Source organism: Procambarus clarkii, chromosome 37 (assembly GCF_040958095.1).
Source record: "Procambarus clarkii isolate CNS0578487 chromosome 37, FALCON_Pclarkii_2.0, whole genome shotgun sequence".
Lineage (NCBI taxonomy): Eukaryota > Metazoa > Arthropoda > Malacostraca > Decapoda > Cambaridae > Procambarus > Procambarus clarkii.
In genome coordinates, this window is record NC_091186.1 from 19,956,945 (window position 1) to 19,981,106 (window position 24,162).

General features: G+C 47.2%; 1 protein-coding gene across 1 annotated transcript in view; it reads left to right on the forward strand.

Annotated features, from left to right (window-relative positions):
* The first annotated feature begins 2,337 nt into the window (after nt 1-2,337).
* The window catches only part of LOC123765739 (vacuolar protein sorting 53), a 104,557-nt gene continuing 82,732 nt past the window's right edge, over nt 2,338-24,162 (forward strand). Inside the window, exons 1-3 of the mRNA XM_069337229.1 lie at nt 2,338-2,596; nt 15,099-15,284; nt 21,539-21,610. Of these exons, the coding sequence (XP_069193330.1) occupies nt 2,519-2,596; nt 15,099-15,284; nt 21,539-21,610 (336 nt within the window). The 5' untranslated portion in view covers nt 2,338-2,518. The remainder of the gene's footprint in view (nt 2,597-15,098; nt 15,285-21,538; nt 21,611-24,162) is intronic.

A 24,162-nucleotide genomic window follows, 5' to 3' on the forward strand; every position in this document is an offset into this window, starting at 1 on the left:
TTAGACTCGGTTACAAGTATCTCTGGGAATTCTCATTATCTACTGATGTAGACCTGACCAAATGTAAACTGTGTCAACAAAATTATTCGCACACCCTCCGTCACTATATGATGGAGTGCGAAAAGATACGTGAATTTAGAGACAATTCTATAACCAATGTTCCAGCGATGTGTCAATATTTCATTCAAAATGATCTGCTACCAGAAATTTTAGCCAAATATCCCCAGTTTGCTAAGTGTAGGTAGTAACTGAGTGATTGTAACCTATTCACCGCTGCCCACTGGATGGGGGGCGGTGTGCAGGACAAGCATATCAATTGTGGCACTAGCTCTCCACATATGTCAGTTGCTTAATTTAGAACCTGTACTTGAGGTCGATCTCGAACCCATTGTTGATGTGACGACTTATATTGAATTTTGTAACTAGCTCATCAAGATTGTAACTTGCTTAGCTAAATGAATTGTGGGGTTCAGTCCCTGAGCCCATTATGTGCCTCTGTAACCCTTTCCACTACCGCCCACAAGATGGGTATGGGGTGCATAATAAATGAACTAAACTGATGGTGTTGTGTCCATGTTTACTATGAGGAAGGTAGGATAGTGGTCAGTTGTTCTGTCATAGATTATCCCCTCCTCAATCCAAGGTTATACTCAATTTCTCCTTTAAAGGCAGATTCTTCGGCTAAATCATCAGCTCTATCATACATTCGGAGGCCAACATGAGATTGATGTTGTATGTCAGTTAACCTTGAAACAAATAAAAACAAGAATCAAGATGATCCAGGAGGGTGAAGAAAAGGTAAAGAGAATGGCAATGGTGGACAGTAGTAACACACTTAAGAATTATTCAATAATAAATACAAATTCGTCCTTCACTTATGGTAAAGGAAAGTCTACTTGGAAGGATTCAATTTACATGAGATTAAGGTTAGGATACAAATATATCTGGCAATACGGTGTTGATGTCAGTGAAAAAGATAAGGAATGTAAATTATGTAGTATGCCGCACGCCCACACCTTAGAACAATATGTATTAGAGTGTCAACTTATTGAAAACTATAGAAATAAGGAAATAAATAGTGTACCACATCAAATTGTTTGGATGTGTGATAATGGTATGATAGACAGTATACTTAGGAGCTACAAGAATTTTGCCCCGAGAGTGTAACAATTATATGCTGTACTTACTATATAAACCTGCAATGTTAAATGGGATTCTTGTAATATTATTTGCCTATTTGTACTCACTGAATTTGTGCGCCCCTTGAGGGACTTGAAGTAGAGGGGGGGGGGGGGTAGAAATAGCCTAAGCTACTCTATCCCTTTGAGATGTATTTATTGCTTATCTCAATAAACATACTTGAACTTGAACGAAATGGATTTTGTTTCTGCCTTTACTAGAACAAGAAATGACAGGTGCAGCATAATCAATAATGTTTGCAGTGTATGCAGTCCCCGTGGTGAAATGGTAAGACACTCGTCTGGCGTTTCGGGAACGCTTTGTCCTGGGTTCGTATCCTGGCCTTGGAGGATTTACTGGGCGTCAATCCTAACTATAGCCTCTGTTTGCCCAACAGTAAAATGGGTAGCTGGTTGTTAAACGATTTGGCGGGTCGTAATCCCGGGGAAAATTAGGATTAAGGACTTGCCCGGAACGCTATGCGTGCTAGTAGCTGTACGAGAATTTAACAACTCTTGTATATATAATTAAATAAATAAATAAAATAAATAGTGTATCTATGGACTCTTTGTTTTACCCGAACAACGCCGGGGGACCGCAAGCTTAATGCGCAAGGAGGAGTTCCAATATGGCCGTCTCTCGTAAACACTTTCCGGGTGCATATAGCTCTGTGGTGAAGCCACGAAGGTAAACACCGGGAGTGACAGCCCAGCCCTGGCCCGTCCTGGCCTGTCGTAACCTACTCTAGCTTGTCCTGGCCTGTCTCCTGTATTGAAACGGACTTCGGAAATGACACTGGGTCACTTCCGGACGAATTAGTGCAAGAGTTAAAGAGCCAGATTAGGCGGCCCAAGTGTCATTGTTGCGCTTAACAAACAAACCCCAGAACGGGAAGAAAGCTAGAAAGGCCAGCAATAAGCCCCCTGCACCTGCAACACGCAGCAACACACGTAACATCTGCAATACGCAGCAACACCTCAACACGCAGCAACACCTGCAACACGCAGCAACACCTGCAACACGCAGCAACACCTGCAACACGCAGCAACACCTGCAACACGCAGCAACACCTGCAACACGCAGCAACACCTGCAACACGCAGCAACACCTGCAGCGCGCAGCAACACCTGCAACACGCAGCAACACCTGCAGCGCGCAGCAACACCTGCAACACACAGCAACACGCAGCAACACCTGCAACACGCAGCAACACCTGCAACACGCAGCAACACCTGCAACACACAGCAACACCTGCAACACGCAGCAACACCTGCAGCGCGCAGCAACACCTGCAGCAAGCAGCAACACACGCATCATCAGCAACACGCATCCTGACACGATGGAAACCGAAAATTTAACGGAGGTGGAGAAACTCAACCTTGATTTTCCAGCAGAAGTTGTGCAAGCCATCCAAGAGGTAGAGTAATATTAGTATACCTGGCAGAGCCGTCCTGAGCCCTCACACTCGTGCTGGCTGGCTGCTCTCTGCCAAGTTTCTTATCAGTTACTATTAAGGCTAAGATGTCATAGTGGCATCACATGTCTTCCACACTACTTATTTGTTTATTTATTTACTTATTTATATACAAGAATGTACAATGGGTTGGTGAGATTACATATGACTGGTATTTGTACATTCATGCAAAGCCACTAACACGCATAGTTTTTCGGGCAGGTCCTTAATCTAACATATTAGGCAAGGTGAAAGGTACATTGTAGCAAAGTTTTATAAAAACAAACAACTACAATATAAGTTGACAGAGGTGATTACGCTGGTAAAAATATATATCTCAGGCATAGTGGAACCTCGGGTAACAAACGTACCTATTTACAAATTTTTCAGGTTATGAGCTCAATTTCTTCTTAAAATTTGAATCGCTTTACGAGTTGATACACATATGGATCGACCGAGCGCGTGTTTCCTGGTGGCACGGGCGACAGCGCTTCAGTTTACCAGACACAGTTTACCAGATGATTCAGTTTACCAGACTACCAGACTCAGGCTGGCGCCTGACAGCTGAGTGGACAGCGCTTTGGATTTGTAGTCCTGAGATTCTGGATTCGATCCCCGGTGGAAGCGGAGACAAATGGGCAAAATGTTTCTTTCACCCTGATGCCCCTGTTACCTAGCAGTAAATAGGTACCTGGGAGTTAGACAGCTGCTACGGGCTGCTTCCTGGGGGTGTGTGTAGCGAGTAGATTATCCCAATAATATACTCGCTCCAAATGCTTTGTTAATATTCCTGTCAACCTTTGGAGATGAATGAGGTGAGGCGTTGCCCGGGCAACACGGTGAGGTGTTGCCCGAGCATATAAGCAGCAGAATAGCAAACATTAACCAGAGTCTACTTTCAAGTGTGGTCTAGAGCAGACACTTGCGAGATACTGTACCGACGCTCAGTGCGCCCAACTCACACCAAAGTATCACCTGTGTACTTCTGTATATTCGACCAAATATATATATAGTATCTTAGTGTCTGTGTTTATTTGTCACCATACTTTACGTAACAATAGAACCGTTACATTGGTGACCCCAGAGAGTTTCGACGATACCCAGCCACGATGGACTACAACATGGACTCTCACTGGACCTCTACTGCTACTGTTTGCTGTGATGGAACACTGCCAACACCCTCGCCACAGCTATGATTTTCATCGCGTCCATCTCTGCATTTTCATCTACTACGGCTTGCTGCTCCACGTTACTCACTGCTCACTGTCAGCTATCGTTACTCACTCATCTGACAGCCTCATCAATGATTACATCATGCTGGATCTACAGCTTGTCCTGCCGACTCTCCGTCGCTGCCAGGGCACTGCTTGTCCTACGCCCACGACAGCTGCTCTGTCATCAGATTCATCTACACGTTCACTGCATTTTGATACTTGGCCGACTCAAGCCCTTTGCGCAGTACAGGACTTACAGCTTGCGTTTCCGACACTTCGTCGCCTTCAGGACAATTCAGGTCTAGATGTGATTACCTCGTTGTCCTAACTACGTGCCTACATTACCTCCTAATGTCCTGGTGCCCGAGCACATCCGCCCCGGATCTAAATGCTCCACCAGCGACCCAAGGACGCAACAATTATGCACATTCTTCTCTCCTGCTACACCGAGCTTGTCCACACACTGCCTACATCTTTTGGTACCAGACTACAATTTCCACAGTCAACAATGTAGTACTCGGCGTGTACAGTCCTAATCAACCCAAGACGCTACAGCTTCGACACAGAGCAGACAGCAGACTACGACCGCATCAAGCCGCCACGCTCTCGCTCCCCAAGTTCAGACACTCACAATTCTCAATCAAGCCGCCACGCTCTCCCACATAGAGCTCCACAACTCCGGCCTCACTCAGCTCTCTGCTCTGCTCCAGGCTTCGTCTCAAACGTCTGCGACACTGCTAAATCCAGAGACACATCCGCCGACTACGCAGTTCACTTTTCGACCACAGTTACCAGCAGCACCGCCACCTACGACGACGGACGATCCTGTGCGACCTCCCACCCTACGACCCCAGTTAAATGACATCAGCGAAGAGGAGGAAGTTAACTTTGATGGTTATGTAACGCGAGCAGGGCGTACAATTCACCGACCAGCTAAGTTCCTTGATCAAGTATTTTTCCTTTCATCCCCTGGGAGGGGGAGTTCTGTAGTGAGTAGATTATCCCAATAATATACTCGCTCCAAATGCTTTGTTAATATTCCTGTCAACCTTTGGAGATGAATGAGGTGAGGCGTTGCCCGGGCAACACGGTGAGGTGTTGCCCGAGCATATAAGCAGCAGAATAGCAAACATTAACCAGAGTCTACTTTCAAGTGTGGTCTAGAGCAGACACTTGCGAGATACTGTACCGACGCTCAGTGCGCCCAACTCACACCAAAGTATCACCTGTGTACTTCTGTATATTCGACCAAATATATATATAGTATCTTAGTGTCTGTGTTTATTTGTCACCATACTTTACGTAACAATAGAACCGTTACATGTGTAACAAAAAGGAGGCCTGGTCGAGGACCGGGCCGCGGGGACGCTAAGTCTCGAAACCATCTCAAGATAGTGTCACCCCACCTAGTGACAATTGCGCTTGAATTCTTTGTAAAGAATGAGATTTTTTCAGCTTTTTTGGTTTCTAAACAAAATAATTTTTACATACCAAGCCATGGGTCCTAAGAAAGTTTGTGATAAGGTTCAACCTAAGAAAACATATGTGAGGATGAACTTAGAGGAAAAACAAGTCTCTATGGAAAGGTTCTTAGACAAACTAGCAGTGTCCCACAAACAGGTCCTAGTGGTATGCCTGCAATGCGTAGGAGAATACCTCAGACATGTCATCAGTGCCTGATGTTATAATGTTATAAGTATGTCACCTATTCACATATTTAATAAGTCAATATTGACTTATTAAATTTGCGAGAACGGGTTGTCTTATTGCTTCGTAATTACAATTATTACCTAACCTATAATAGGTATAGGTTAGGTAATAATTGTAATTACGAAGCAATAAGATGCTTATGTTAAGATACAGTATTGAATAATATTACAGCAGAAAAACTATGAAAAATCATTCAGAGACATTGAAATAATTAGGTAATTATCTCTTTGTGGCCACTCCTGCCTGACAGCTGGCGAGCAACAGACCGTCTGGGACGCACGCTGAGTCAGCGCCTGTTTTTTGCCAGACTTCCCCGCCCTATAGGGGGGCAATATATGCCACTTAAGATTTTTTTTATTATTTTTTCCCATGATCAGAGAACACAAATTAACAGGTTTAGAAGATTTTTTTTTTTTTATATATGCGCCTGTGGGTGACAAATGCTAATTTGTCCTGAGCAACACAAGGGTTAAGGAGGAGATAGCTACAGTTTACAGTATCAAATGCCTTTCTCAGGTCAATGAAGAGGCCAATTGAGAACTCATTTTTGTCAAGGGCTGTGTAGTTTATATCAAGCAGACTAATAATGGCATTATTGGTGCACTTTTTGGGAACAGAAGCCAAACTGGCAGGGGACTTAATATGTTGAATTTTACAAGGTAGGAATAAAGCTGTTTGTAAAAAAAAAAAAAAAAAAAAAATTAAAATATCGGTAGATTGGATATTGGTTTTTATTTGTTTGTCAGCTGTCTCGCCTCCTTTATGAACTGCCATTACTATTGCTATTTTAAGGATATCAGGAAAAGTATAATGCTCTACAGATTTGTTAAATAGCAGAGCTAAGGGTGGTGCAAGGGCATGACTGCCACTCTTATAGGGTCCTGGTAGTATACAGTCAGGTTCATTCTTGATGCATAATCAAGAATTCCGGGTTTGAATCTCGGGTGGGACAAAAATGGTTGGGCTCATTTCCTTTCACCTAATGGGTTTGTTCACCTTGCAGTGAGTAGCTACTCAGGAGTTAGTCAGCCTGTTGTGGTGTTGCATCCTCAGGTCAGTAATTCGTGTGTGGGGGGGGGGGGGAAGCGACATCGATAAAAGTCAAATGTGTATCAATAAACTCTGTCTTACTGTCCCCCGACAGTGCATTATTATTATTATTATTATTATATTATAGATGATACCTCACTAATGTTTCCAGCTTGGTTTTAACTGAGTGAATTGTGGATATAATGTCTGTCAGGCTGACTGGTAAAAGGAGAAGAGAGTTAGGACAGCTGCGTGTAAGAAATGTAGTAACATGTGTCTGGGTCTCTGGGATTTTTCTGGCAAGGTTAGCACCAACCGATGAAAAGAAGCTATTAAATTCAGTTACCATTTCTAAGTCTTTTGCCAGTGTGTAACCATTCTTGGAGAGTTTTATCTGGTTGTTATATGATTGTTGTTTAGATCCTAGGATGCTATCTTGAGGTTATCTTGAGATGATTTCGGGGCTTTTTTTTTAGTGTCCCCGCGGCCCGGTCCTCGACCAGGCCTCCACCCCCAGGAAGCAGCCCGTGACAGCTGACTAACTTCCAGGTACCTATTTACTGCTAGGTAACAGGGGCATTCAGGGTGAAAGAAACTTTGCCCATTTGTTTCTGCCTCGTGCGGGAATCGAACCCGCGCCACAGAATTACGAGTCCTGCGCGCTATCCACCAGGCTACGAGGCCCCCACCCACCAGGCTACGAGGCCCCACAATAGAGATAGAGATAGCTTTCCATGGATGCTAGAGATAGCTTTCCATGGCTGCTAGAGATAGCTTTCCATGGACTTTTCAGGTTTTCTTTGGCTTCATTAAATCTACTCTCATAAAAGGAAAGTTTAGCTCTTCTCATTTTACTGGTAAGTATTAATGAGTATCTTTTAACTAGTTCTTTTATAACTAGGCCAAAACTGTTTTTTTTTTTCTTTTTTTTTTTGTACAGGAACAGACGACTGGTTAGCATAGGTCTCGCATGATGCATGCCAGCATTTAATCCTGATGCTCCAAGTGGTTGGGCACAAATACTTCCCTCTACAAAAATCCTTATCCCTTCCAAGCACTATAGTTGTAATGACTAGGTAATTTCTCCTGATAGTTTCCTTTCCCTTCCCTTCCTTTCCCTGGCCAGGATACAAACTCAGACTAAATTGTTGATGAAGCATGAGGTGTTATAACTGCACCACCTGGTTACTGGACTGTAACCAGCTTGGTTGACCAGACCACCAACCCAGAGGCCTGGTCAGAGACTGGGCCTCTGGGAACGTTGATCCTTGGAACCATCGCAAAGCAAGGTAATTTGGGTTGAATCCTAGGAAAGTCAGTACCATACCTAGTAAGCCTAGGGATGTGGATAAGCCCAACTGGCTTCCTGTCCCCCAACATTGGGGGCTCAAAACCTGAAATACCTGAAAACCAAATGGTTAATGGAACTAATCAAGAAAAAATTTAATAAAATTAACAAATGAAAAACATGTTCAGAATGAAGGTTTTAGAGGTGCTTTCTTTCAGACACAGGCTCAAAGCTTCAGCTTATTTAGCTAATGTCTAAATCTGGCCTTGAAAATGGGGATACTTGTGGCGACGGTGGGATACTTGTGGGGACAGTGGGATACTTGTGGGGACGGTGGGATACTTGTGGGGACGGTGGGATACTTGTGGGGACGGTGGGATACTTGTGGGGACGGTGGGATACTTGTGGGGACGGTGGGATACTTGTGGGGACGGTGGGATACTTGTGGGGACGGTGGGATACTTGTGGGGATGGTGGGATACTTGTGGGGATTGTGGGATACTTGTGGGGATTGTGGGATACTTGTGGGGAAGGTGGGATACTTGTGGGGACGGCGGGATACTTGTGGGGACGGCGGGATACTTGTGGGGATGGTGGGATACTTGTGGGGACGGCGGGATACTTGTGGGGAAGGTAGAATAAGTGGTATGATTGTAAGATAATGGTAGAGATGGGATAAGGGTAGGGAAATGGAATATGTGAGGCACTTGTTGCAATGTGAGGAGTGTGTCCTGTATGTTTCTTTTTGTGGTGAAACAAAAATGTCTTTCATGTTTTCGTATTCAGAATTTGCTGCCCCATAATTATGTAAGAACACTTTCTTCACCAATTCCACTCCAAAAACCTTACTTCCGTACCACAGAGAACTGTTTAATGTATTGTTTTTAGTCATTCATTTTGGGGGGGGGAGCCCCATTGGCTCCCCCTTGGCTCCCCGGAGCTATCCAGACTGATATGGATATACAATGGTGCCTCTATTAACGAATTTAATCCGTTCCGGCACCGAGTGTTCGAGAACATAAGAACATAAGAACAAAGGTAACTGCAGAAGGCCTATTGGCCCATACGAGGCAGCTCCTATCTATAACCACCCAATCCCACTCATATACTTGTCCAACCCGCCCTTGAAACAATCGAGGGACCCCACCTCCACAACGTTACGCGGTAATTGGTTCCACAGCGGAAGAGAACCAGCGGGAACGCTCGTTAATCGAGCGAAAGCTTGTCAGTCGAGACAAATTTTCTGCGGGTGGCTTGCTCGTTACTCGAAATGCTCATAACTGGAGTCGCTCGTCACTCGAGGTTCCACTGTATTAGCTTTTTTACATTCGTCAATGTGTATGGAGTTCTTGCCTTCCAGAGACCACGAGCCAGACCTTGGCTCCCTCCGAGAGCCATGAGGAGCAATGGCCTATAGACACCCCGTGTGGTTGGGAGCATTCTATGTCTGTCATTGACCGGGTCTGGCACCCAGAAAGGTAGGCACCCCAAAACAAACTCCTATTCTGGTGAAAATATTGCTACCAAAAGCCGAACGAGTGGACAGAACTACCTAAACGAAAATGAGCAAACAAGCGATGTGATTTCATCACATTGCTGTGCCGCTGTCTGCGCAACCCCCCCCATCCCCAGGAGGGGGAAGGGGGAGCTCCAGATCCTCTCGCCAGCGATCCAACCTTCAGTTCTTGGCCAATGTGTTGCTGGCAAGGTCGTGTGCTTCTGGCTCCAGATTTTGTCTTGGTTTCTGTGCCATGTGGCATAGTTCTGTCTCTCTGATCGGTGTGTGAGCCAGGAGTATTATTCTTGAAGAACTCAGGCTGCATGCACCTAGGGTTTCCTTTCCTAGGTGCTCTGTAAGTACTGCCCTTGGGGCTTGGGGCCACCTTCCACAAGTCACCTTGGGGTCTAACTCCACTGTGTCCTGCTGCTTGGTGCTAGATCGCCCTTGGAGTCAGCTGGGGTTTTTGTTTCCCGTTTGCCTCTGGGTGGGGGGTAGTTTTCGTCACTGGTTGGGGCGCAGGGTACAGCGCAGCTTGTTTATCACCTCTCATAGCGGCTGGCTCTGTTTTGCCTGGGCACATTGTTCTCTTGTGGGGTTTTCTTTTTGTTTTCTATGCCTGGTGTAGGGTCTGCCTTTTGGTTGGTCATGCCCTCTTGTTATTGGTGGTCCTCCATTAGGCTCCTGCAAGTGTACATGTCCCAGGGGTGCACCTTTTAGTAGTTTGCTTGGTAGTTTTGGGGTGCTGGTTAGCTGTACTCTGCCTGGGCTTCCCTTAGTGTGTTACCAAGGCTAAGGGACCTGGAAAACCCAGCGGGAGCTCCTTGTTCCGATGGATGCGACCCCGAGTCCCCTAGCTCTCGCTTTGTGCGAAGTTGACGGTTGCTCTGTTCCCCTGTCTCAGGGTGACAATCACTGGTTGTGCCTCCACCATTCTGCCTTTCTGGTCGGTGATTCTTTTGACCCCGGAGTTGTGTGATGTTTGTCGTTTGTACGTACTCCAGTTCACCCAAGCTACTGATCATGATATGTGGGTGCAGGCAGCTGAGGCGTTGCATGCTTGGTTTAGGTTGCTGCAACGAGATAGGTTGGTTGCTTCCCTGGATGCCCCGAGACTGCCCTGTTTTGGTTATAGGAGCCTGGACTTTGGGGTGAGAGTTGCTTTGACTTTGGTTCTGACCGCCCCACCATGTCCTTTCCTTTCTATTTTCCGTTTGGTTCCTCTCACCTTGCTTCTGGCTCTGAAATGTTTGAGTGTTTTGGAATTGGGGCACGGTCTAGTTGGTGTTGAGATTCGAGCGGTTTCGGCAGTCCCCCTTCTGAGGTGGCGGCGGAGGCATTCTCGACCCTGGTCCTCCAGCCGGAGCTTCTGGGTCTGACCAGTGGGCCTCCTTTGATCCTGCTCTTTTGGCGGCTCCTGCCTTTTCTCTAGAGGCGGGGGGTTTGGAGGGCAGCTCAGCTCTGGGTCCTCGGAGTGAGGTTCCCGGGGTAGGGGAGAGGTTGACTTGGGGGCATTCGGCCCTGTTGGACCCCGCCTGGGTTTTTGTACCCTCGGAGTGGGGTTCTTTTCTCTCCCTCTCTCCCTCCTTGTACGATTTGGATTTGGCTCTACCCCTCCCTGGGTTAGGTTCCATGATTCTGTGGGTTCTTCGGTTCTGCCTTTCTGGAGGTTTTTGACTTCCCGCGTCCCGTCCCATGTTGTGCGCGAAGCCCTTGCAGCTTACGTCCTGTGCGACCCGGATTATGCCTTCGTGATGGATCGACACTCCTTTGTGTATGGATCTTCTTGTCCTTAGTGGGTTCGTTATGAACTTCCGGAGTCGTCCTGGTTAGCAGACTGCTCTCTTTTCTTGTTGGAAGCTTGGCATTCGTTCTGTTGGTCCCGCACGCTTGAGTGGCAGGAGGCTCAACAGCGTTGCAGGTTTTCTTGGGAGGCAAATTCGAGCATCTCATTGTGTGCTTGTTCACCCCTGCCCTTCCGTGGGATGTTGATGTGGTGCAGCTTCATGTGCAGGTTTCCTCCCTTTCACCTGCATTGGTCGCAGAGGACGGGCATACACGTGGCCTGTTGGCTCCGGCCCTGCATTTCTTCTCCCTGCTTGAGTTGTCATCAGACCGGCTTGTGTTAGATGTGGAGCAGCGTGGGACCACCTCTGGGTCTGGTGCATTGCCCTCAGCATTGCGTGCATCGTCTGCCTTATTGAAGTTATTCGCGCCAATCCTGTGGGCTGCGGTTTCATGTTTTTTTGCTTCCCGATTTGCGTTTCGGCAGGCGGTGCTCGCTTCTTCCCTGGAATCTGCTTGGGCCCTGACTCTTAGACTTTCTTCCCCTTTTTGCCCATTCCTGTTTGCGGAGTCTGTGGTTGTGCAGTATCTGCAGGCAGCCTCATCTGGTTGCCATCCTATGTTGGACTTGTTAGTCCTCTGGGGTGCTCGTGGGGGATCTTCCCGGAAGGGTCATGCCAAGGCTCGGGGTTCTTCCCGTTGTGATTGGCGTGTGGTGCCAATTTTGGGGCAGGCGCAGCCTTCAGTGCCGTCTGTTTCTGTTCGGCACGGGGATCGCTCTGTGCATCGGCTCTTTCGCAGTTCATCCCAGTCACGGTGTGATGGGGTGTTGGGGAGTCTCGCTCTGTTTGCTCGCACCTGGTCCCACGTTTTGTGGGCCTTTCGGGTCGTTTCGTGTAGCTTTCGGTAGCGTTGGGTGGCTGCTCCTCTTTAGGGGGGGGGGGGGTTCGGGGCTGGTGGGGGCAGGCCTCTTCTTTTACGCTCTGTCGGGTCATCTCGTAGTGGGTTTGCTTGGGTGTGGTCGAAACGACCTCATCCCTCAGGTGGGTTTCTCCCGTTTCCAGTCCTGAAACGGGACTGCACGAACCTCTGATTCATTCTTGACTTGTTCCGTCTGAACCCATGGGTTTATTGCCCCTCCTTTCGGATGACTACTCTGTCCCAGGTCTGTCTTCTGTTGGAGCTAGGTACTTTGATGGTGTCCCTGGACCTCATGGACGTGTATTGGCATGTCCCAATTCATCCGAGGTTCAGGGACTGGCACGGTTTTGTTGTGGGACATCAGGGTTACCGCTTTCATTGCCTTCCATTCATCTTGAATCTGGCGCCTTGTGTTTACACATGCCTTACTCGGGTCGTGGTGGCCCGCCTGCGTCTGTTAGGTGTTTGGGTTCTGGCCTACCTCGATGACTGGCTGGTTTGGGCTCCCAGCCAGTCTGTGTGTCTGCTCACTAGGGATTCGGTTCTTTCCCAGCTTGCTGTGTTCGGGTTCGTGGTGAACTGGCGAACGTCCTGTCTGGTTCCCTCTCAGGTTCGGTCTTGTGTGGGACGTTTAGATTGCTTCCTTGCCTCTTCCTCCGGCGGCACTGCTTTGGCTGCCTTCCCGCCGTCGTCTGTTCTTGAGGGGCTCCCTGGTCATGCGGTGGTTGCTCGAGGATTTGTGTTGGAGCCTGAACTTTGCTATGATGATAGTCTACCTGTCAGGTCAGGTGGGGCTTTCTCGGCTGTTCTGGCTCCTTCGTGAACATCCCTTAAGCCTCTCTAGTGACCGCTGGGTTTGGCCTCTGGGGTTTTGCGTCGGTTGCTGCGTCGCCGACCTCCTTCGGGTTTTTCGGGGTTCAGTGCCTTGGCTCCTATCCGAGCCCTCACTCAATGGGTTCATGGACGCGTCGTCTCTTGGTTGGGGCTTTGTGACAAGTGCTCACCAAGCTGGCCAGGGACGGTGGGGTCCGTCTTTCCATCAGGCTCACAGCATGATGCGAGAGTTCGCGGCTGTGTGGATGTCTCTCCAGAGGATTCGGGTCGCTCGCGGATTGACAATCCAGATCCATTCTGACTGTTCCCCAGTGGTTCATTGCTTGAACCGCGAGGGTTCGATGTGGTCCTTGGCTCTTTGGGGCTGGTCACTTCGGGTGGCTCATCTGCTGAGTTCTTGGAGACTCGTGAATTGTCAGGCTCTCCTGACAATTCACGTTCAGGGGGTGTCCAATGTCCTGGCGGACAGCCTGTCCGACTTTATTACCCTTTCCACTGAGTGGATGGTCGACGCTGTGTCGTTCAGTTGGCTCTGCCAGAAGTTTGGGACTCGGGAAGTGGACCTCTTCGCGTCTGTGTGGTCAAGGCATCTTCTGGTATATGTGGCACCCTTTCCCGACTGCGAGGCTATCGGGGTCGACGCGTTTAGGCAGGACTGGGCAAGGTGGGATTACCTGTAACACTTCCACTCCAGGTCAGTTGTTGCTCCAGGTCCTAGCTCACTTGGAGACTTCCCAGGGAAGAGTTGTCCTTCTGGCTCCTTGGTGGCCAGCCCAGCCTTGGTTTCAGGTGCTGCTGGCTCGGTGTTCAAAGGCGAGGGTCTTCCCGCAGCTCTACCTCTTTCAGCAGATCGGTCCAGCTCAGTATGAGGCTGGTTCATTCTTTTCCTCGAGTTTTCATGTCTGGAGTTTCTGACTCGAGTCTATCATCGCTTGTATGGGGCGCAGGTTGCTTCGTTGTTGGTCTCCCACCTGCAGGCTTCGTCTCGGTGGCAGTATGAAGTTTCCTGGTGGTCCTTCTGGTTTTTCCTATCACTGAATAGGTGTACTTTGGTCTCTGATAGGGTTGTTTTGTCCTTCCTTTCATGGTTGTTCCAGGACCGTCATCTTGTGCCATGGGTCTGCTGCTTTCTGGAGGGGTCCTTGGATTGTTAATGCTTGGTTGGTCAGGCCGGGGGTGCATCATGTGTTGTGTTCAGTTGTGGCTCTGCGCTGTTATCTGAGCGTCATGGCCTTTGTGGCCATGGACGTGCTTTGGGTTTCCCCATGTTTCCTTCCTTCCTTCTTGTTCCAGGGTTTGGGTCTCCTGGGTCATCCCCCATGGTCCTTTGATTTTACCAGTTGTCTTGATTTTGTGTTTAGGGCGCGTGACGTCAACCTCCCGGGTCCTTCCCTCTTTTTCCTTATCTTTGGTGAGGTAGCTCCGCGGAGCCGATGGGGCTTCCCAAAGTAAACCAGCATTGAATGTAATGAAACGACATCCACCCTAAGAACTGAAGGGTGCATTACTGGCGCGAGGGTCTAGGGCTTCCACTTCCCCGTACCGTTTGCTCAAACAGCGGGATGGCAATGTGATGATGTCATGCTCATATGCTCATTTTCGTTTGGGGAGTTCTGTCCAATCGTTCAGCTTTTGGTAGCAATATTTTCACCAGAATAGGGGTTTATTTTGGGGCGCCTACCTTTCTGGGTGCCAGAACTAGGCGATGGCAGACATGGAATGTTCCCACCCTCACGGGGGTTTCTTTAGGCTTTTGCTCCTCATGCCCCTCTGAGGGGGCCAGGTTCTGGATTGTGGTCCCAGGTTGGCAAGAACTCCACCGACATTGACTGATGCCAAAAAGCTAATACAGTGGCACCTCGATTAACGAGTTTAATCCGTTCCGGCACCGAGCTCGTCATGTGGAAAACTCGTCTTGTGAAACAACAATAAAACAGTCGGTGGAGGTGTCCGAGAACCGGTAGAAATGCTTGTTAATCGAGCGAAAGCTCGTCAATCGAGACATATTTTCTGAGAGTGGCTTGCTCGTTACTTGAAATGCTCGTAACTGGAGCCGCTCGTCACTGTATATCCATATCAGCCTGGATAGTTCCAGGATCCTCCGGGTCTCACCCAGAAAATGGAGTTTCATTACATTCAACGCTGGTTTTATTAAGTGCATTCTGTATCTGTTTCGTGCATTTTCAGATACTTCCAAGTGATGATCCCTTTGACGCCCCAGATTTTAACACGGTAGAATACATCAATACACGATTCCCAGCTGAACAGTCTCTTCATCATATTGACGATGTGCTGGAGGAGATGAGGTTGAAAATTACATCCACTGATGACCAGATCCGGACAGTTGTTAGGTCCCTTACTAATGTTGATCAGGTAAATATTTAAGATATTCTGCAAGTGAACTCTCTGCTACTCCACATACTGGTATGCTGTATTAAGCAGCTTTATCTGTGCCTTTATTACTAAAGCTTTTAACACTGATTGGATTACTGTATAAAGATAGTTTAAACAGTATCACATTTGCTAGGAGGTAGGATGCATGTTTTTGGTCCACTCGAACCGAATATATATTGTACTGTATTTACATATGCAAAATTATATTATATGTTTTCCCCTACAAAATCACTTAAAATACTTTCAATAACTGTATGATGAAACATACTAAAATTATATTTCTTCATCAAATATCCTTGTAAATCAGGTGTATCTTATATGGCGTTAAATACAGTATGTAGTGGCTTAGAAAAGTCTGTTTATAGCTACTATACTGTTTTCCCTAAACCAGTAGAAAGTGCTGTCTCCTCCTCCAACACTGCTGTCCTCACACTTTCCTTCCTCATGTTATGCTCCAGTTCTGGGTCTAATGTTTTTGATCAAATACTTTTGTAGTCAGTCTTGATGTAAATACTCTCACCCCATATACTATACTTTTATCCTATTCCATCACTTTCTGCCTTAGGATACTGCTTTTTCCTGGAGGGAAGTATTGTAAATTCCAGTGATCTAGAGGCCAGTTGAGGGTCGGTTGTGATGCCTCTTATCTGGACAAAGGAGAAGATTATTGGCTGCTATGTACCAAAAAAAGTTATGCATGAATACTTCAAGATTTGCAACAGCTGCACTGAATGCCTCCCCATAATGTTATTGTATTGCTTATATAACTCGTTCCGCGAGCGCTTTGTCATGGGTTTGTATCCTGGCCGGGGAGGATTTACTGGGCGCAAATCCTTAACTGTAGCCTCTGTTTTAACTCTACAGTAAAGTGTGTACTTGGTTGTAACAACGATTCTTCGTGGCGGGGATCGTATTCCAGGGACCTGCCCGAAACGCTACGCGTACTAGTGGCTGTACAAGAATGTAACAACTCTTGTATATATCTCTCTCAAAAAAAAAAAAAAAAAAAAATTATGCCCCCTCTTCCTTCCCAAGTGGTCGTGGTTCACCCTGCTGCTGCTTCTGGCTCCTAAATGGCTCGGGTGGCTTCAGGGGCTGCCCGTTCCAATGTGGGCGCAGAGGTGGTCGAGCCCCTCTTTCCTGCCGAGTCTTCAGAGTTGACCCAGCAGAGTCCCTTCTTCAAAGCCTTTTCCCTGGACTCCGTCTTTCCTTCTAGGGTGGTGGGCGTGGATGAGGGCTCTACCCTGGGGCCTTTATCATGGGTTCCCGGGAGGAGTCCGCATGGAGCTCTTGGGTTCCTTTTGACCCTACTTGGGCCCTTGTGCCCTCTGTGCAGGGGCTTTTTCTGCAGGGGAGGTGGTTTTTGTACCCTCCTTCCTTCCCCCCTCCCCGTTTCGTTTTCGGGTGCCTTTGGATTCCTTGGATTTGTCTTTCCAGAGGTTTTCTTCCTCTCAGATTTCCCCTGCGGAGGATCGGGAGGCTCTCAGTACCTACCTCCTGCGGGACCCAGTTTACGCATCGGTGATGGATCTGGCTTCGTTTGAGTTCGACTCTACTTTCCCATATTGGGTGCGTTAAGAGTTTCTGGAGTCTTCCAGGCTGGCAGACTGTTCCTTCTTCTCTCTTGGAGTTTGGCATGGCTTTTGTTGTATCCACATGCTTGAGTGCTGGGAGATTACCACTGTGTTGCAGGTGTTCTTGGGGGAGGGGGGGGGGTGGCTCTCTGGAGTTACTCAATGAGTACCTCTTCACCCCTGCTCTTCCTCGTGATATTGTCTGGTGCAGCTGCATGCTCAGGTCCCCACGCTTTCGGCTGCTTTGGTGGCTAGTGACTTTCAGACTTGCAGTCATTTGGCCTCTGTCTTGCATTTCTTTAGTCTTCTTGAGCTGTTTTCGGATTGGCTTTTGGAGGATGTGAGAGCACAGGGTGGGGGGCACCAGCTGGGGTCTTGGTCTCGGCTGCTTCTGTGTAGTCTGCTCTGCTGAAGCTGTTTGCACCGATCCTCCAGGAGGCGGCTTCTCTGTTTTTCACCTCTCGTCTTGTGTGTTGGCAGGCTGTGCTGGCTCTTTCGTTGGATTTGGCTTGGGCCCTTCAGTCGTCTTCACATTTTTGTGCTGTTTTGTTTCCAGAGGACTGTTTCTCGGTTTTTGTCTGCAGTTTCTACTAGTTGCAGGCCTATTTCAGACTTGTTGGTTCTCCAGGGGGTCCCTCCCGACACTCCTGGAAAGGTCATGCCCAGGACTCAGGCTTTGGGCCTCGTTTTGTCATTGTAGTCCTATGGTGTCAGTTTCTGAGTTGGTGGGCCCCCCGGTGCCTTCTTCATCCGGTTGGCGCGGGCCCCCCGGTGCCTTCTTCATCCGGTTAGCGCAGTTTTCTCTCTGCATGGAGGTCGGCATCTAGGGGTTTACAATGGCCCTTTCGTAGGTCGGCATCTAGGGGTTTGCAATGGCCCTTTCGTAGGTCGGCTTCTAGAGGGGTTTGCATTGGCCCTATTGCAGGTCGGCATCTCAAGGTTTGCATCGCCCTTTCGCAGGTCGGCTGCTCGGGATTTGCGTCAACCCTTTTATAGGTCAGCTTCTCAGGGTTTGTGCTGTTCTTTTGCAGATTGGCATCACGGGGTTTGCGTCGGCCCTTTTGCAAGTCGGCTGCTCGGGATTTGCATCAGCATGTCTGGGTTTGCGTCGGCATCTCGGGGTTTGCGTCGGCATCTCGGGGTTTGCGTCAGCCCTTTCACAGGTCAGCTTTCCGAGGGGTTTGAGTTGGTCCTTTCACAGGCTGGCTTCTCGGGGGTTTGCATCGACCCTATCGCAGGTCGGCATCTCGGGTTTTGCATCAGCTCTTTCGCAAATCGCCCTGTTGACGGGGCGATGGGGAAAAGGCTCTCTCTGTTTGCTTGGGCTTGATCCCACGATTCGTGTGCTTTTCGGGTTGTTTATTACAACCTTCAGTGGCATTGGGGGACCCTCACTTTGGGGGGGGAGGGGCAGGCTTATTCCCCTTTCATCCGTCGGGTCATAACAGAGTGGGTTCCTTGGGGGTGGTCGAAACGGCCTTGTTTCTCAGGTGGGTTTCCTGCCTGTATCCGGTTCTGAAACAGGACTGTGAGGATCTCTGGTACATTCTGGCCTTGTCTCATCTGAACCGGTTAATTCCTTGCCCTCTCTTTTGTATGACCACATTGTCCCAAGTTCAGCTTGTTCTCAATCCGGGCTCTTGGATGATTTCCCTGGACCTCAAGGATGCATATTGGTACGTCCCAATCCATATGGGATTTCAAGGATTGGTTAGGTTTTGTGGTGGGGTGACAGGCTTACGCTTTCGTTGTCTCCCGTTTTGGTTGAATCTGGCACCTCACTTTTTATGTGCTTGAATTGGGTTGTGGTGGCCCGTTTTAGTTTGCTAGGTCTTTGGGTCTTGGCTTACCTCGATGACTGGTTGGTGTGGACTCCCAACTGGACTGCTTGTCTGCTAGCCAGGGATCTGGCTCTTTCCCAGCTCGCCGGGTTTGGGTTTCTGGTGAACTGGCGGAAGTCCCAGTTCTATCCCAGGTTCGGACTTGGCTGGGTACTGTGTGGGATTCTCGGACTGCCTCCCTTTCTCTCCCTCCCGTGGCTGTGCTCTGGCTTCAGTCCCACCATTGACTGTTTTTTAAAGGGACCTGAGTCACTCGGAGGTTTCTCAAGCTGCTGTGCAGGAGCCTGAATTTTGCTCTTCTGTTTTTTTCCTTTGGGCAGGGTTTGATTTTGGAGGCTGTTCTGGTACATTCAGGGCAGCTTTTTTTGGCCACTCCTACGATCCCTTAGTTTAACCTCCGGTATCCTTGTGCCAGTTGCTCCATCACCAGCTTCCTCTTCAGGGTTTGGTGCCATGGCGCCTTCCTCCTCCTTCGCTCGATGTATTCACGAATGCCTTGTGTGACTGCTGGGGCTTTGTGACCAGTGCTAACCAGTCCGGCCAGGGGCATTGGCAGCTGTCCATGTGACGGGCTCACAGCACAGTGCGGGAGTTTGCGGCTGTGTGGCTGGCCCTGCGGAGGATTTGATTTCCTTGGGATTCAGTGATCCGGCTCCATTCGGACTGCTACCCTGTGGTTCATTATCTCAACTGTGGGGGAGTCTTTTTTGTCTGTGGTTCTTTGGAGCTGGTTGCTTCAGGTAGCTCTTCTGCCGAGTTCTCGGAGTTTAGCTTTCCGTGCCACTCACATTCAAGGAGTGTCCAACATCCTGGTAGATGGCCTGTCGCACTTCATTCCTCTTTCCACGGAATGAACAATTGATGCTGCTTCCTTCGGCATTGCCGGGCATTCGGGGGCCAGGAGATGGACCACTTTGCGTCAGCATGGTCTTGGCATCTCCCATTATATGTGGTGCCATTCGCCGACTGTGAGGCTCTCATGGTGGATGCTTTTTGGTAGGACTAGTCGAGGTGGGGGTTCCTTTACCTCTTCTTCCGGTTGAGCTGTTGCTCCAGGCTCTGGCTCAGCTGGAATCACATCGGAAGAGAGTTCTTCTCCTAGTCCCATGGTGGTTGGCCAGCCTTGGTTTCAGGTGCTGCTTACTCGGTATCCGAACCCAGGCATTTTTCCACGGCTCCGTCTCTTTGAGCAAGTCGGACTGGTGAGATACCTTGCTAGTTTGACCTCCTACTCCGCAATACATGTCTAGCATTTCTGACGTGTGTATTGCCATTTGTATGCTGATCATGTGGCTTCCTTGATGGTGTCCTACCTGCTGTCTTTGCCTCAGAGACAGTATGAAGTTTCTTGGCGATCTTTCCGTCCTTTTCTTTCTCTTCGTCAGGCTTCATCGGTGTTGGTACGGGTTGCTTTGTCCTTTCTCTTTTGGCTTTTTCTGGATTGGCATTTCATGCCATATACTGTACTGTGGCTTCTTATTGCGCGGTGTTGGTGGAGCCACTGCAGCTTGCGTTTGAGGTGGATGTCCCTTCTGCTCTGTTTCGCAAGCTTTCTCGTTCTTTTTTTATTCCTCTGGCCTGCTCATGTGCCGCCCAAGCCTTCTTGGTCTTTGGACCGGGTCCATTCCTTTCTTTCTTCTCCTTGGTTTGTGGTACATTAGCTCCGTCGGTTTGTGATTGTTTTTGGAAGGCATTGTTTTTGTTAGCCTAGCCAGCCTGCAGTCAACCCTCGCGCTCATGATGTTATGAAGTATGCTGTTCTTTCGGCTGTCTTTGGCAATATGTCTTGGGACGATATTCAGGCGCAGGGGTTTTGGATGTTGAACAGGAGTCCTGGCCGCTAGATATTTCGTGAATGCCCCAGTTCCTCTGCGGCCTTGTGTGGCTTTGGGTGCCTGTCACGGCCGTCTGTCTCTTCCTCACACTGAGACTATCTGAATCCACCAGATAGCGGCATTTCATTTAATTTAACACCGAATTCTTAATTTGCATATAACTTCCTAAGTGATTTTGCTTCCTTTGCCTTCCTAAGGCAAAGAAAATCAAAATTTATCATAGCCACCCCAAAGAAGAAGTGGTACAGAAATCTGGACCCAGTGAGCCAGGAAGAACCTTAGCAAAATTTCCATGCAGTACACTTCCATGTCATTAAGACAACATCAGGAACTTCGTGCATCATGTTGCCACTCTGCTTGGAAACTGAATTAGTTAACAATTAACTTGCCAGATTATCATGAAGTGCAGTCAGGATGTATGAGGAAAACATTAATCATGGGATCTTGGATTGGAGCTGCTGCTGCCTGGTTCTTACCTATCACTGACTACAGGGAGTGTGGTCTAGCACTTCATGTCTGTCCTACTGGTCTTGTACTTGTTCTTAACTATCACTGACTGCAGGCAAGTAAAGTCTAGGCTCTTTATGTCCCGCTTGCTAGTCGTGTTGCATCTATTATATTACAATTTACCTAGTCTAACATTTAAACGCCTTGTCAAATCTGGCCTTAAACCTGTGGATGGAGGTGGCTTCCATAACTTCTTTTGATGGGAAAGTGGAAGAAATTTGTTTGTGATTGTTAGGATTTATCTAATATGCCAATCTCGTGTACATATGATTCCCCAGGGACACTATAGTCCTGGTGGCATTGCTGCCATATATGGCTAACCTGTCTGTAGGTTACAAGATTGTATGATATACAGGTTGTATAGCATCAGTGAGAATAGAAGTATGTAATGATAGATAAAGGTTTGGTGATATATAATTTTTATAGAAAATGTTGAAATGTTTGTTATTAATATAAATACAATCTGTATTTTTCAGGATGGGCGTGCATCATTACTAAATGCTCAAGAAGCCATAGCAGAGCTTTTCTCACGTTTTAAAGACATCAAGGTAAAGTGGTACAGTGTTTCCTTTTGCTGGTACTGACATTCATTCTGTAATGATGGGTGTTATTGCAAGAGCTAATGAACACGGGGACGAAATAATTAAGGAAACTGCAGATGCCTGATTCATCCATACATTGCAGCTTGTATTCATATGCATCCAATCTCATTCATTCATCCTGTGCTTGATGTAAGGTCAATGAAAAGCTTGTAAGCCGTATCCTAGAGTATGAACTCACGAAACCCATCCCTACTTTCTTATTTACAGTATAGGTATGTTACTTTAACCCTTAAACTGCGCATGGCGTATATATATGCCATGAGTAACATGTCCCACCGTTCGCATGGTGTATATATATATGTCATAGGGTGCCAGGCACGATTCAAATGGCCCGTGGCTACACAGGGTTCACATCAGCTTCCTCGGGGCTTTTGTAAACAGACGCCATGTTTAAAAAAAATCGTGGGCAATATTCTCTGATGTGAGAGCCACAGTAATGTGGGAGCAACTAAGGCTGGTGCACACAGCATAAGCTAACGGCATTGCTGTTCAGCTTGTGACCACAGCATCGCCTATAAATGTCAAAATAAATATGTAACTGCTATTATTTAACGATGACAGTATTACAGATGACCCCTGACTGTGATAAAAATGACCAGGATTGTGATAATAGCAGGATTGTTGTGATAATTAGCGCTGTGTGGGAGGAGTAATGCTGAGGGAGGGAGGGAGGGAGATTACCGACTGTGTGGCCACCTGTTATTGTCTACATTCACCATACCAGCTCGGTGGTTCTCTATCATGAACACACATATAGATACTTATATATAATGTGTGTATTAGTGTAATAACAGCAAAAGGATTATGTTGGAGCCATTTGCGTTATGCAGGTGGCGTCGTCTGCATGGCTTGTCTAGCTGTGTAGAGAGGTGTCCACTATGCTCTTTGGGCACCCTACAAGCTTAGGTGTTCAGTTACGATGCAAACAACATGTAGATATTTATATATAGTGTAATAACACACAAAACAATATTGTTGGGGGAGAAATTTTAGTGCGCCTGACCTTGTACGAGTGAGGGAGGCAGCTGCCAGCTGACTGTGTGTGTAGCGATGTCTCTTAGTGCCTGAACTATCTATATCAGCTTAGTTGTACAGTTGTGGTGAACAAAACGTGTAGATACTTATATATAATGTGTGTGTGTATAGTGTAATAACAGCAAAACTATTTGTTTATTGTTTTTATGAACGTAATAATTGAATCACTAATATGAACACATACTTTTGAGTATAGCGATGATTCACACATTTTATTATATAAATCTATCACACTACACACTATTCAATAATATTACTGGAAAAAACTAGGAAAAAATACTTCAGAGATATTGAAATAATTAGGTAATAATATCTTTGTGGCAACTTCCACCTGACAGCTCGGGGTGACGCTGACCGCCTCTTGACGACTTCTCTGGCAACGCCCACATTTTGCCAGACTTCCTCGGCCTATTGCGCCCTAAATGTCGCCTACAATTTATTTTTCCCATGCTCAGGGAACACCAATTAACATTTTTAGAAGACAAAAAAATTTAGAATTTTTGTTTTTCTTGCGCACAGGGGTGTAAATCTCTTCTGGACCTCTTAGCAGCTTAACCCTTAACATGCTCGGGGTCTAATATCCTGCCATCCCCACAGGCACATGTCATTTTGAAAAAAAAAAAAATTTTTTTTTTTTTTGCTAATCTGTTAAGTTCTGTTCACTGATCACGGGAAAAATAAAAAAGAAATTCTATTGTACTTTTGTTGCAATAGAGCCGGAAAGATCAGCGATGACGTCACAATCTGCATGTTCGCTCATGCAGTACACGCCCCAGAGGTGTTGCGCGTGGTCCTCAAACAGCCAGAGTTGCCACAAATATATTTTCGCGCTATTTATTTACAATGTCTAAGCGCATTTTATCCAATTTTTTTCACTAATTGTGTTTCAAATACTGTTTGAACATATTTTGTATCAATAATTGTTGCATATTTGAGTATACACAGGCGCACACAAATGTTTTCAATTACGGCAATATAATATGTCATTACAGTCTATTATATTGTATGTTCTGCTTATATTTGTATATATTTACACACACGCACACGCTATCTGCTTATATGTTTACATATTTACACACTCGCACACGCTATACACACTTTGAAGCACACTTAGAAGTTTTCTAGACTGTGGTAGTCATTGAAGCAGTCGACAGCACATAATGGAATACCACATGTTTCACACCATGTTTGCACAAGCTTCCGTTTCTTGTCTCTACGTGTCGTTGTTTTACACACCAAGCAATCACGTTGGGCTATTGCACGCTTCCCAGCTGGTGGCAAATACTTAAGTTTGTGTGCTAGGAAGCCTTCAGTGTGAGCGAGGCGTGGAGTACCAGCATGCTGCAACAGTGGGTTTATGATGGGTCGCTGAGTACCTGGGACATCTTTTGCAAACTTTCCTAATAACTGTATTGCAGCATCAAATACAAAGTCACGGAAAGTGGGCTTACGTCCAGTTCTCA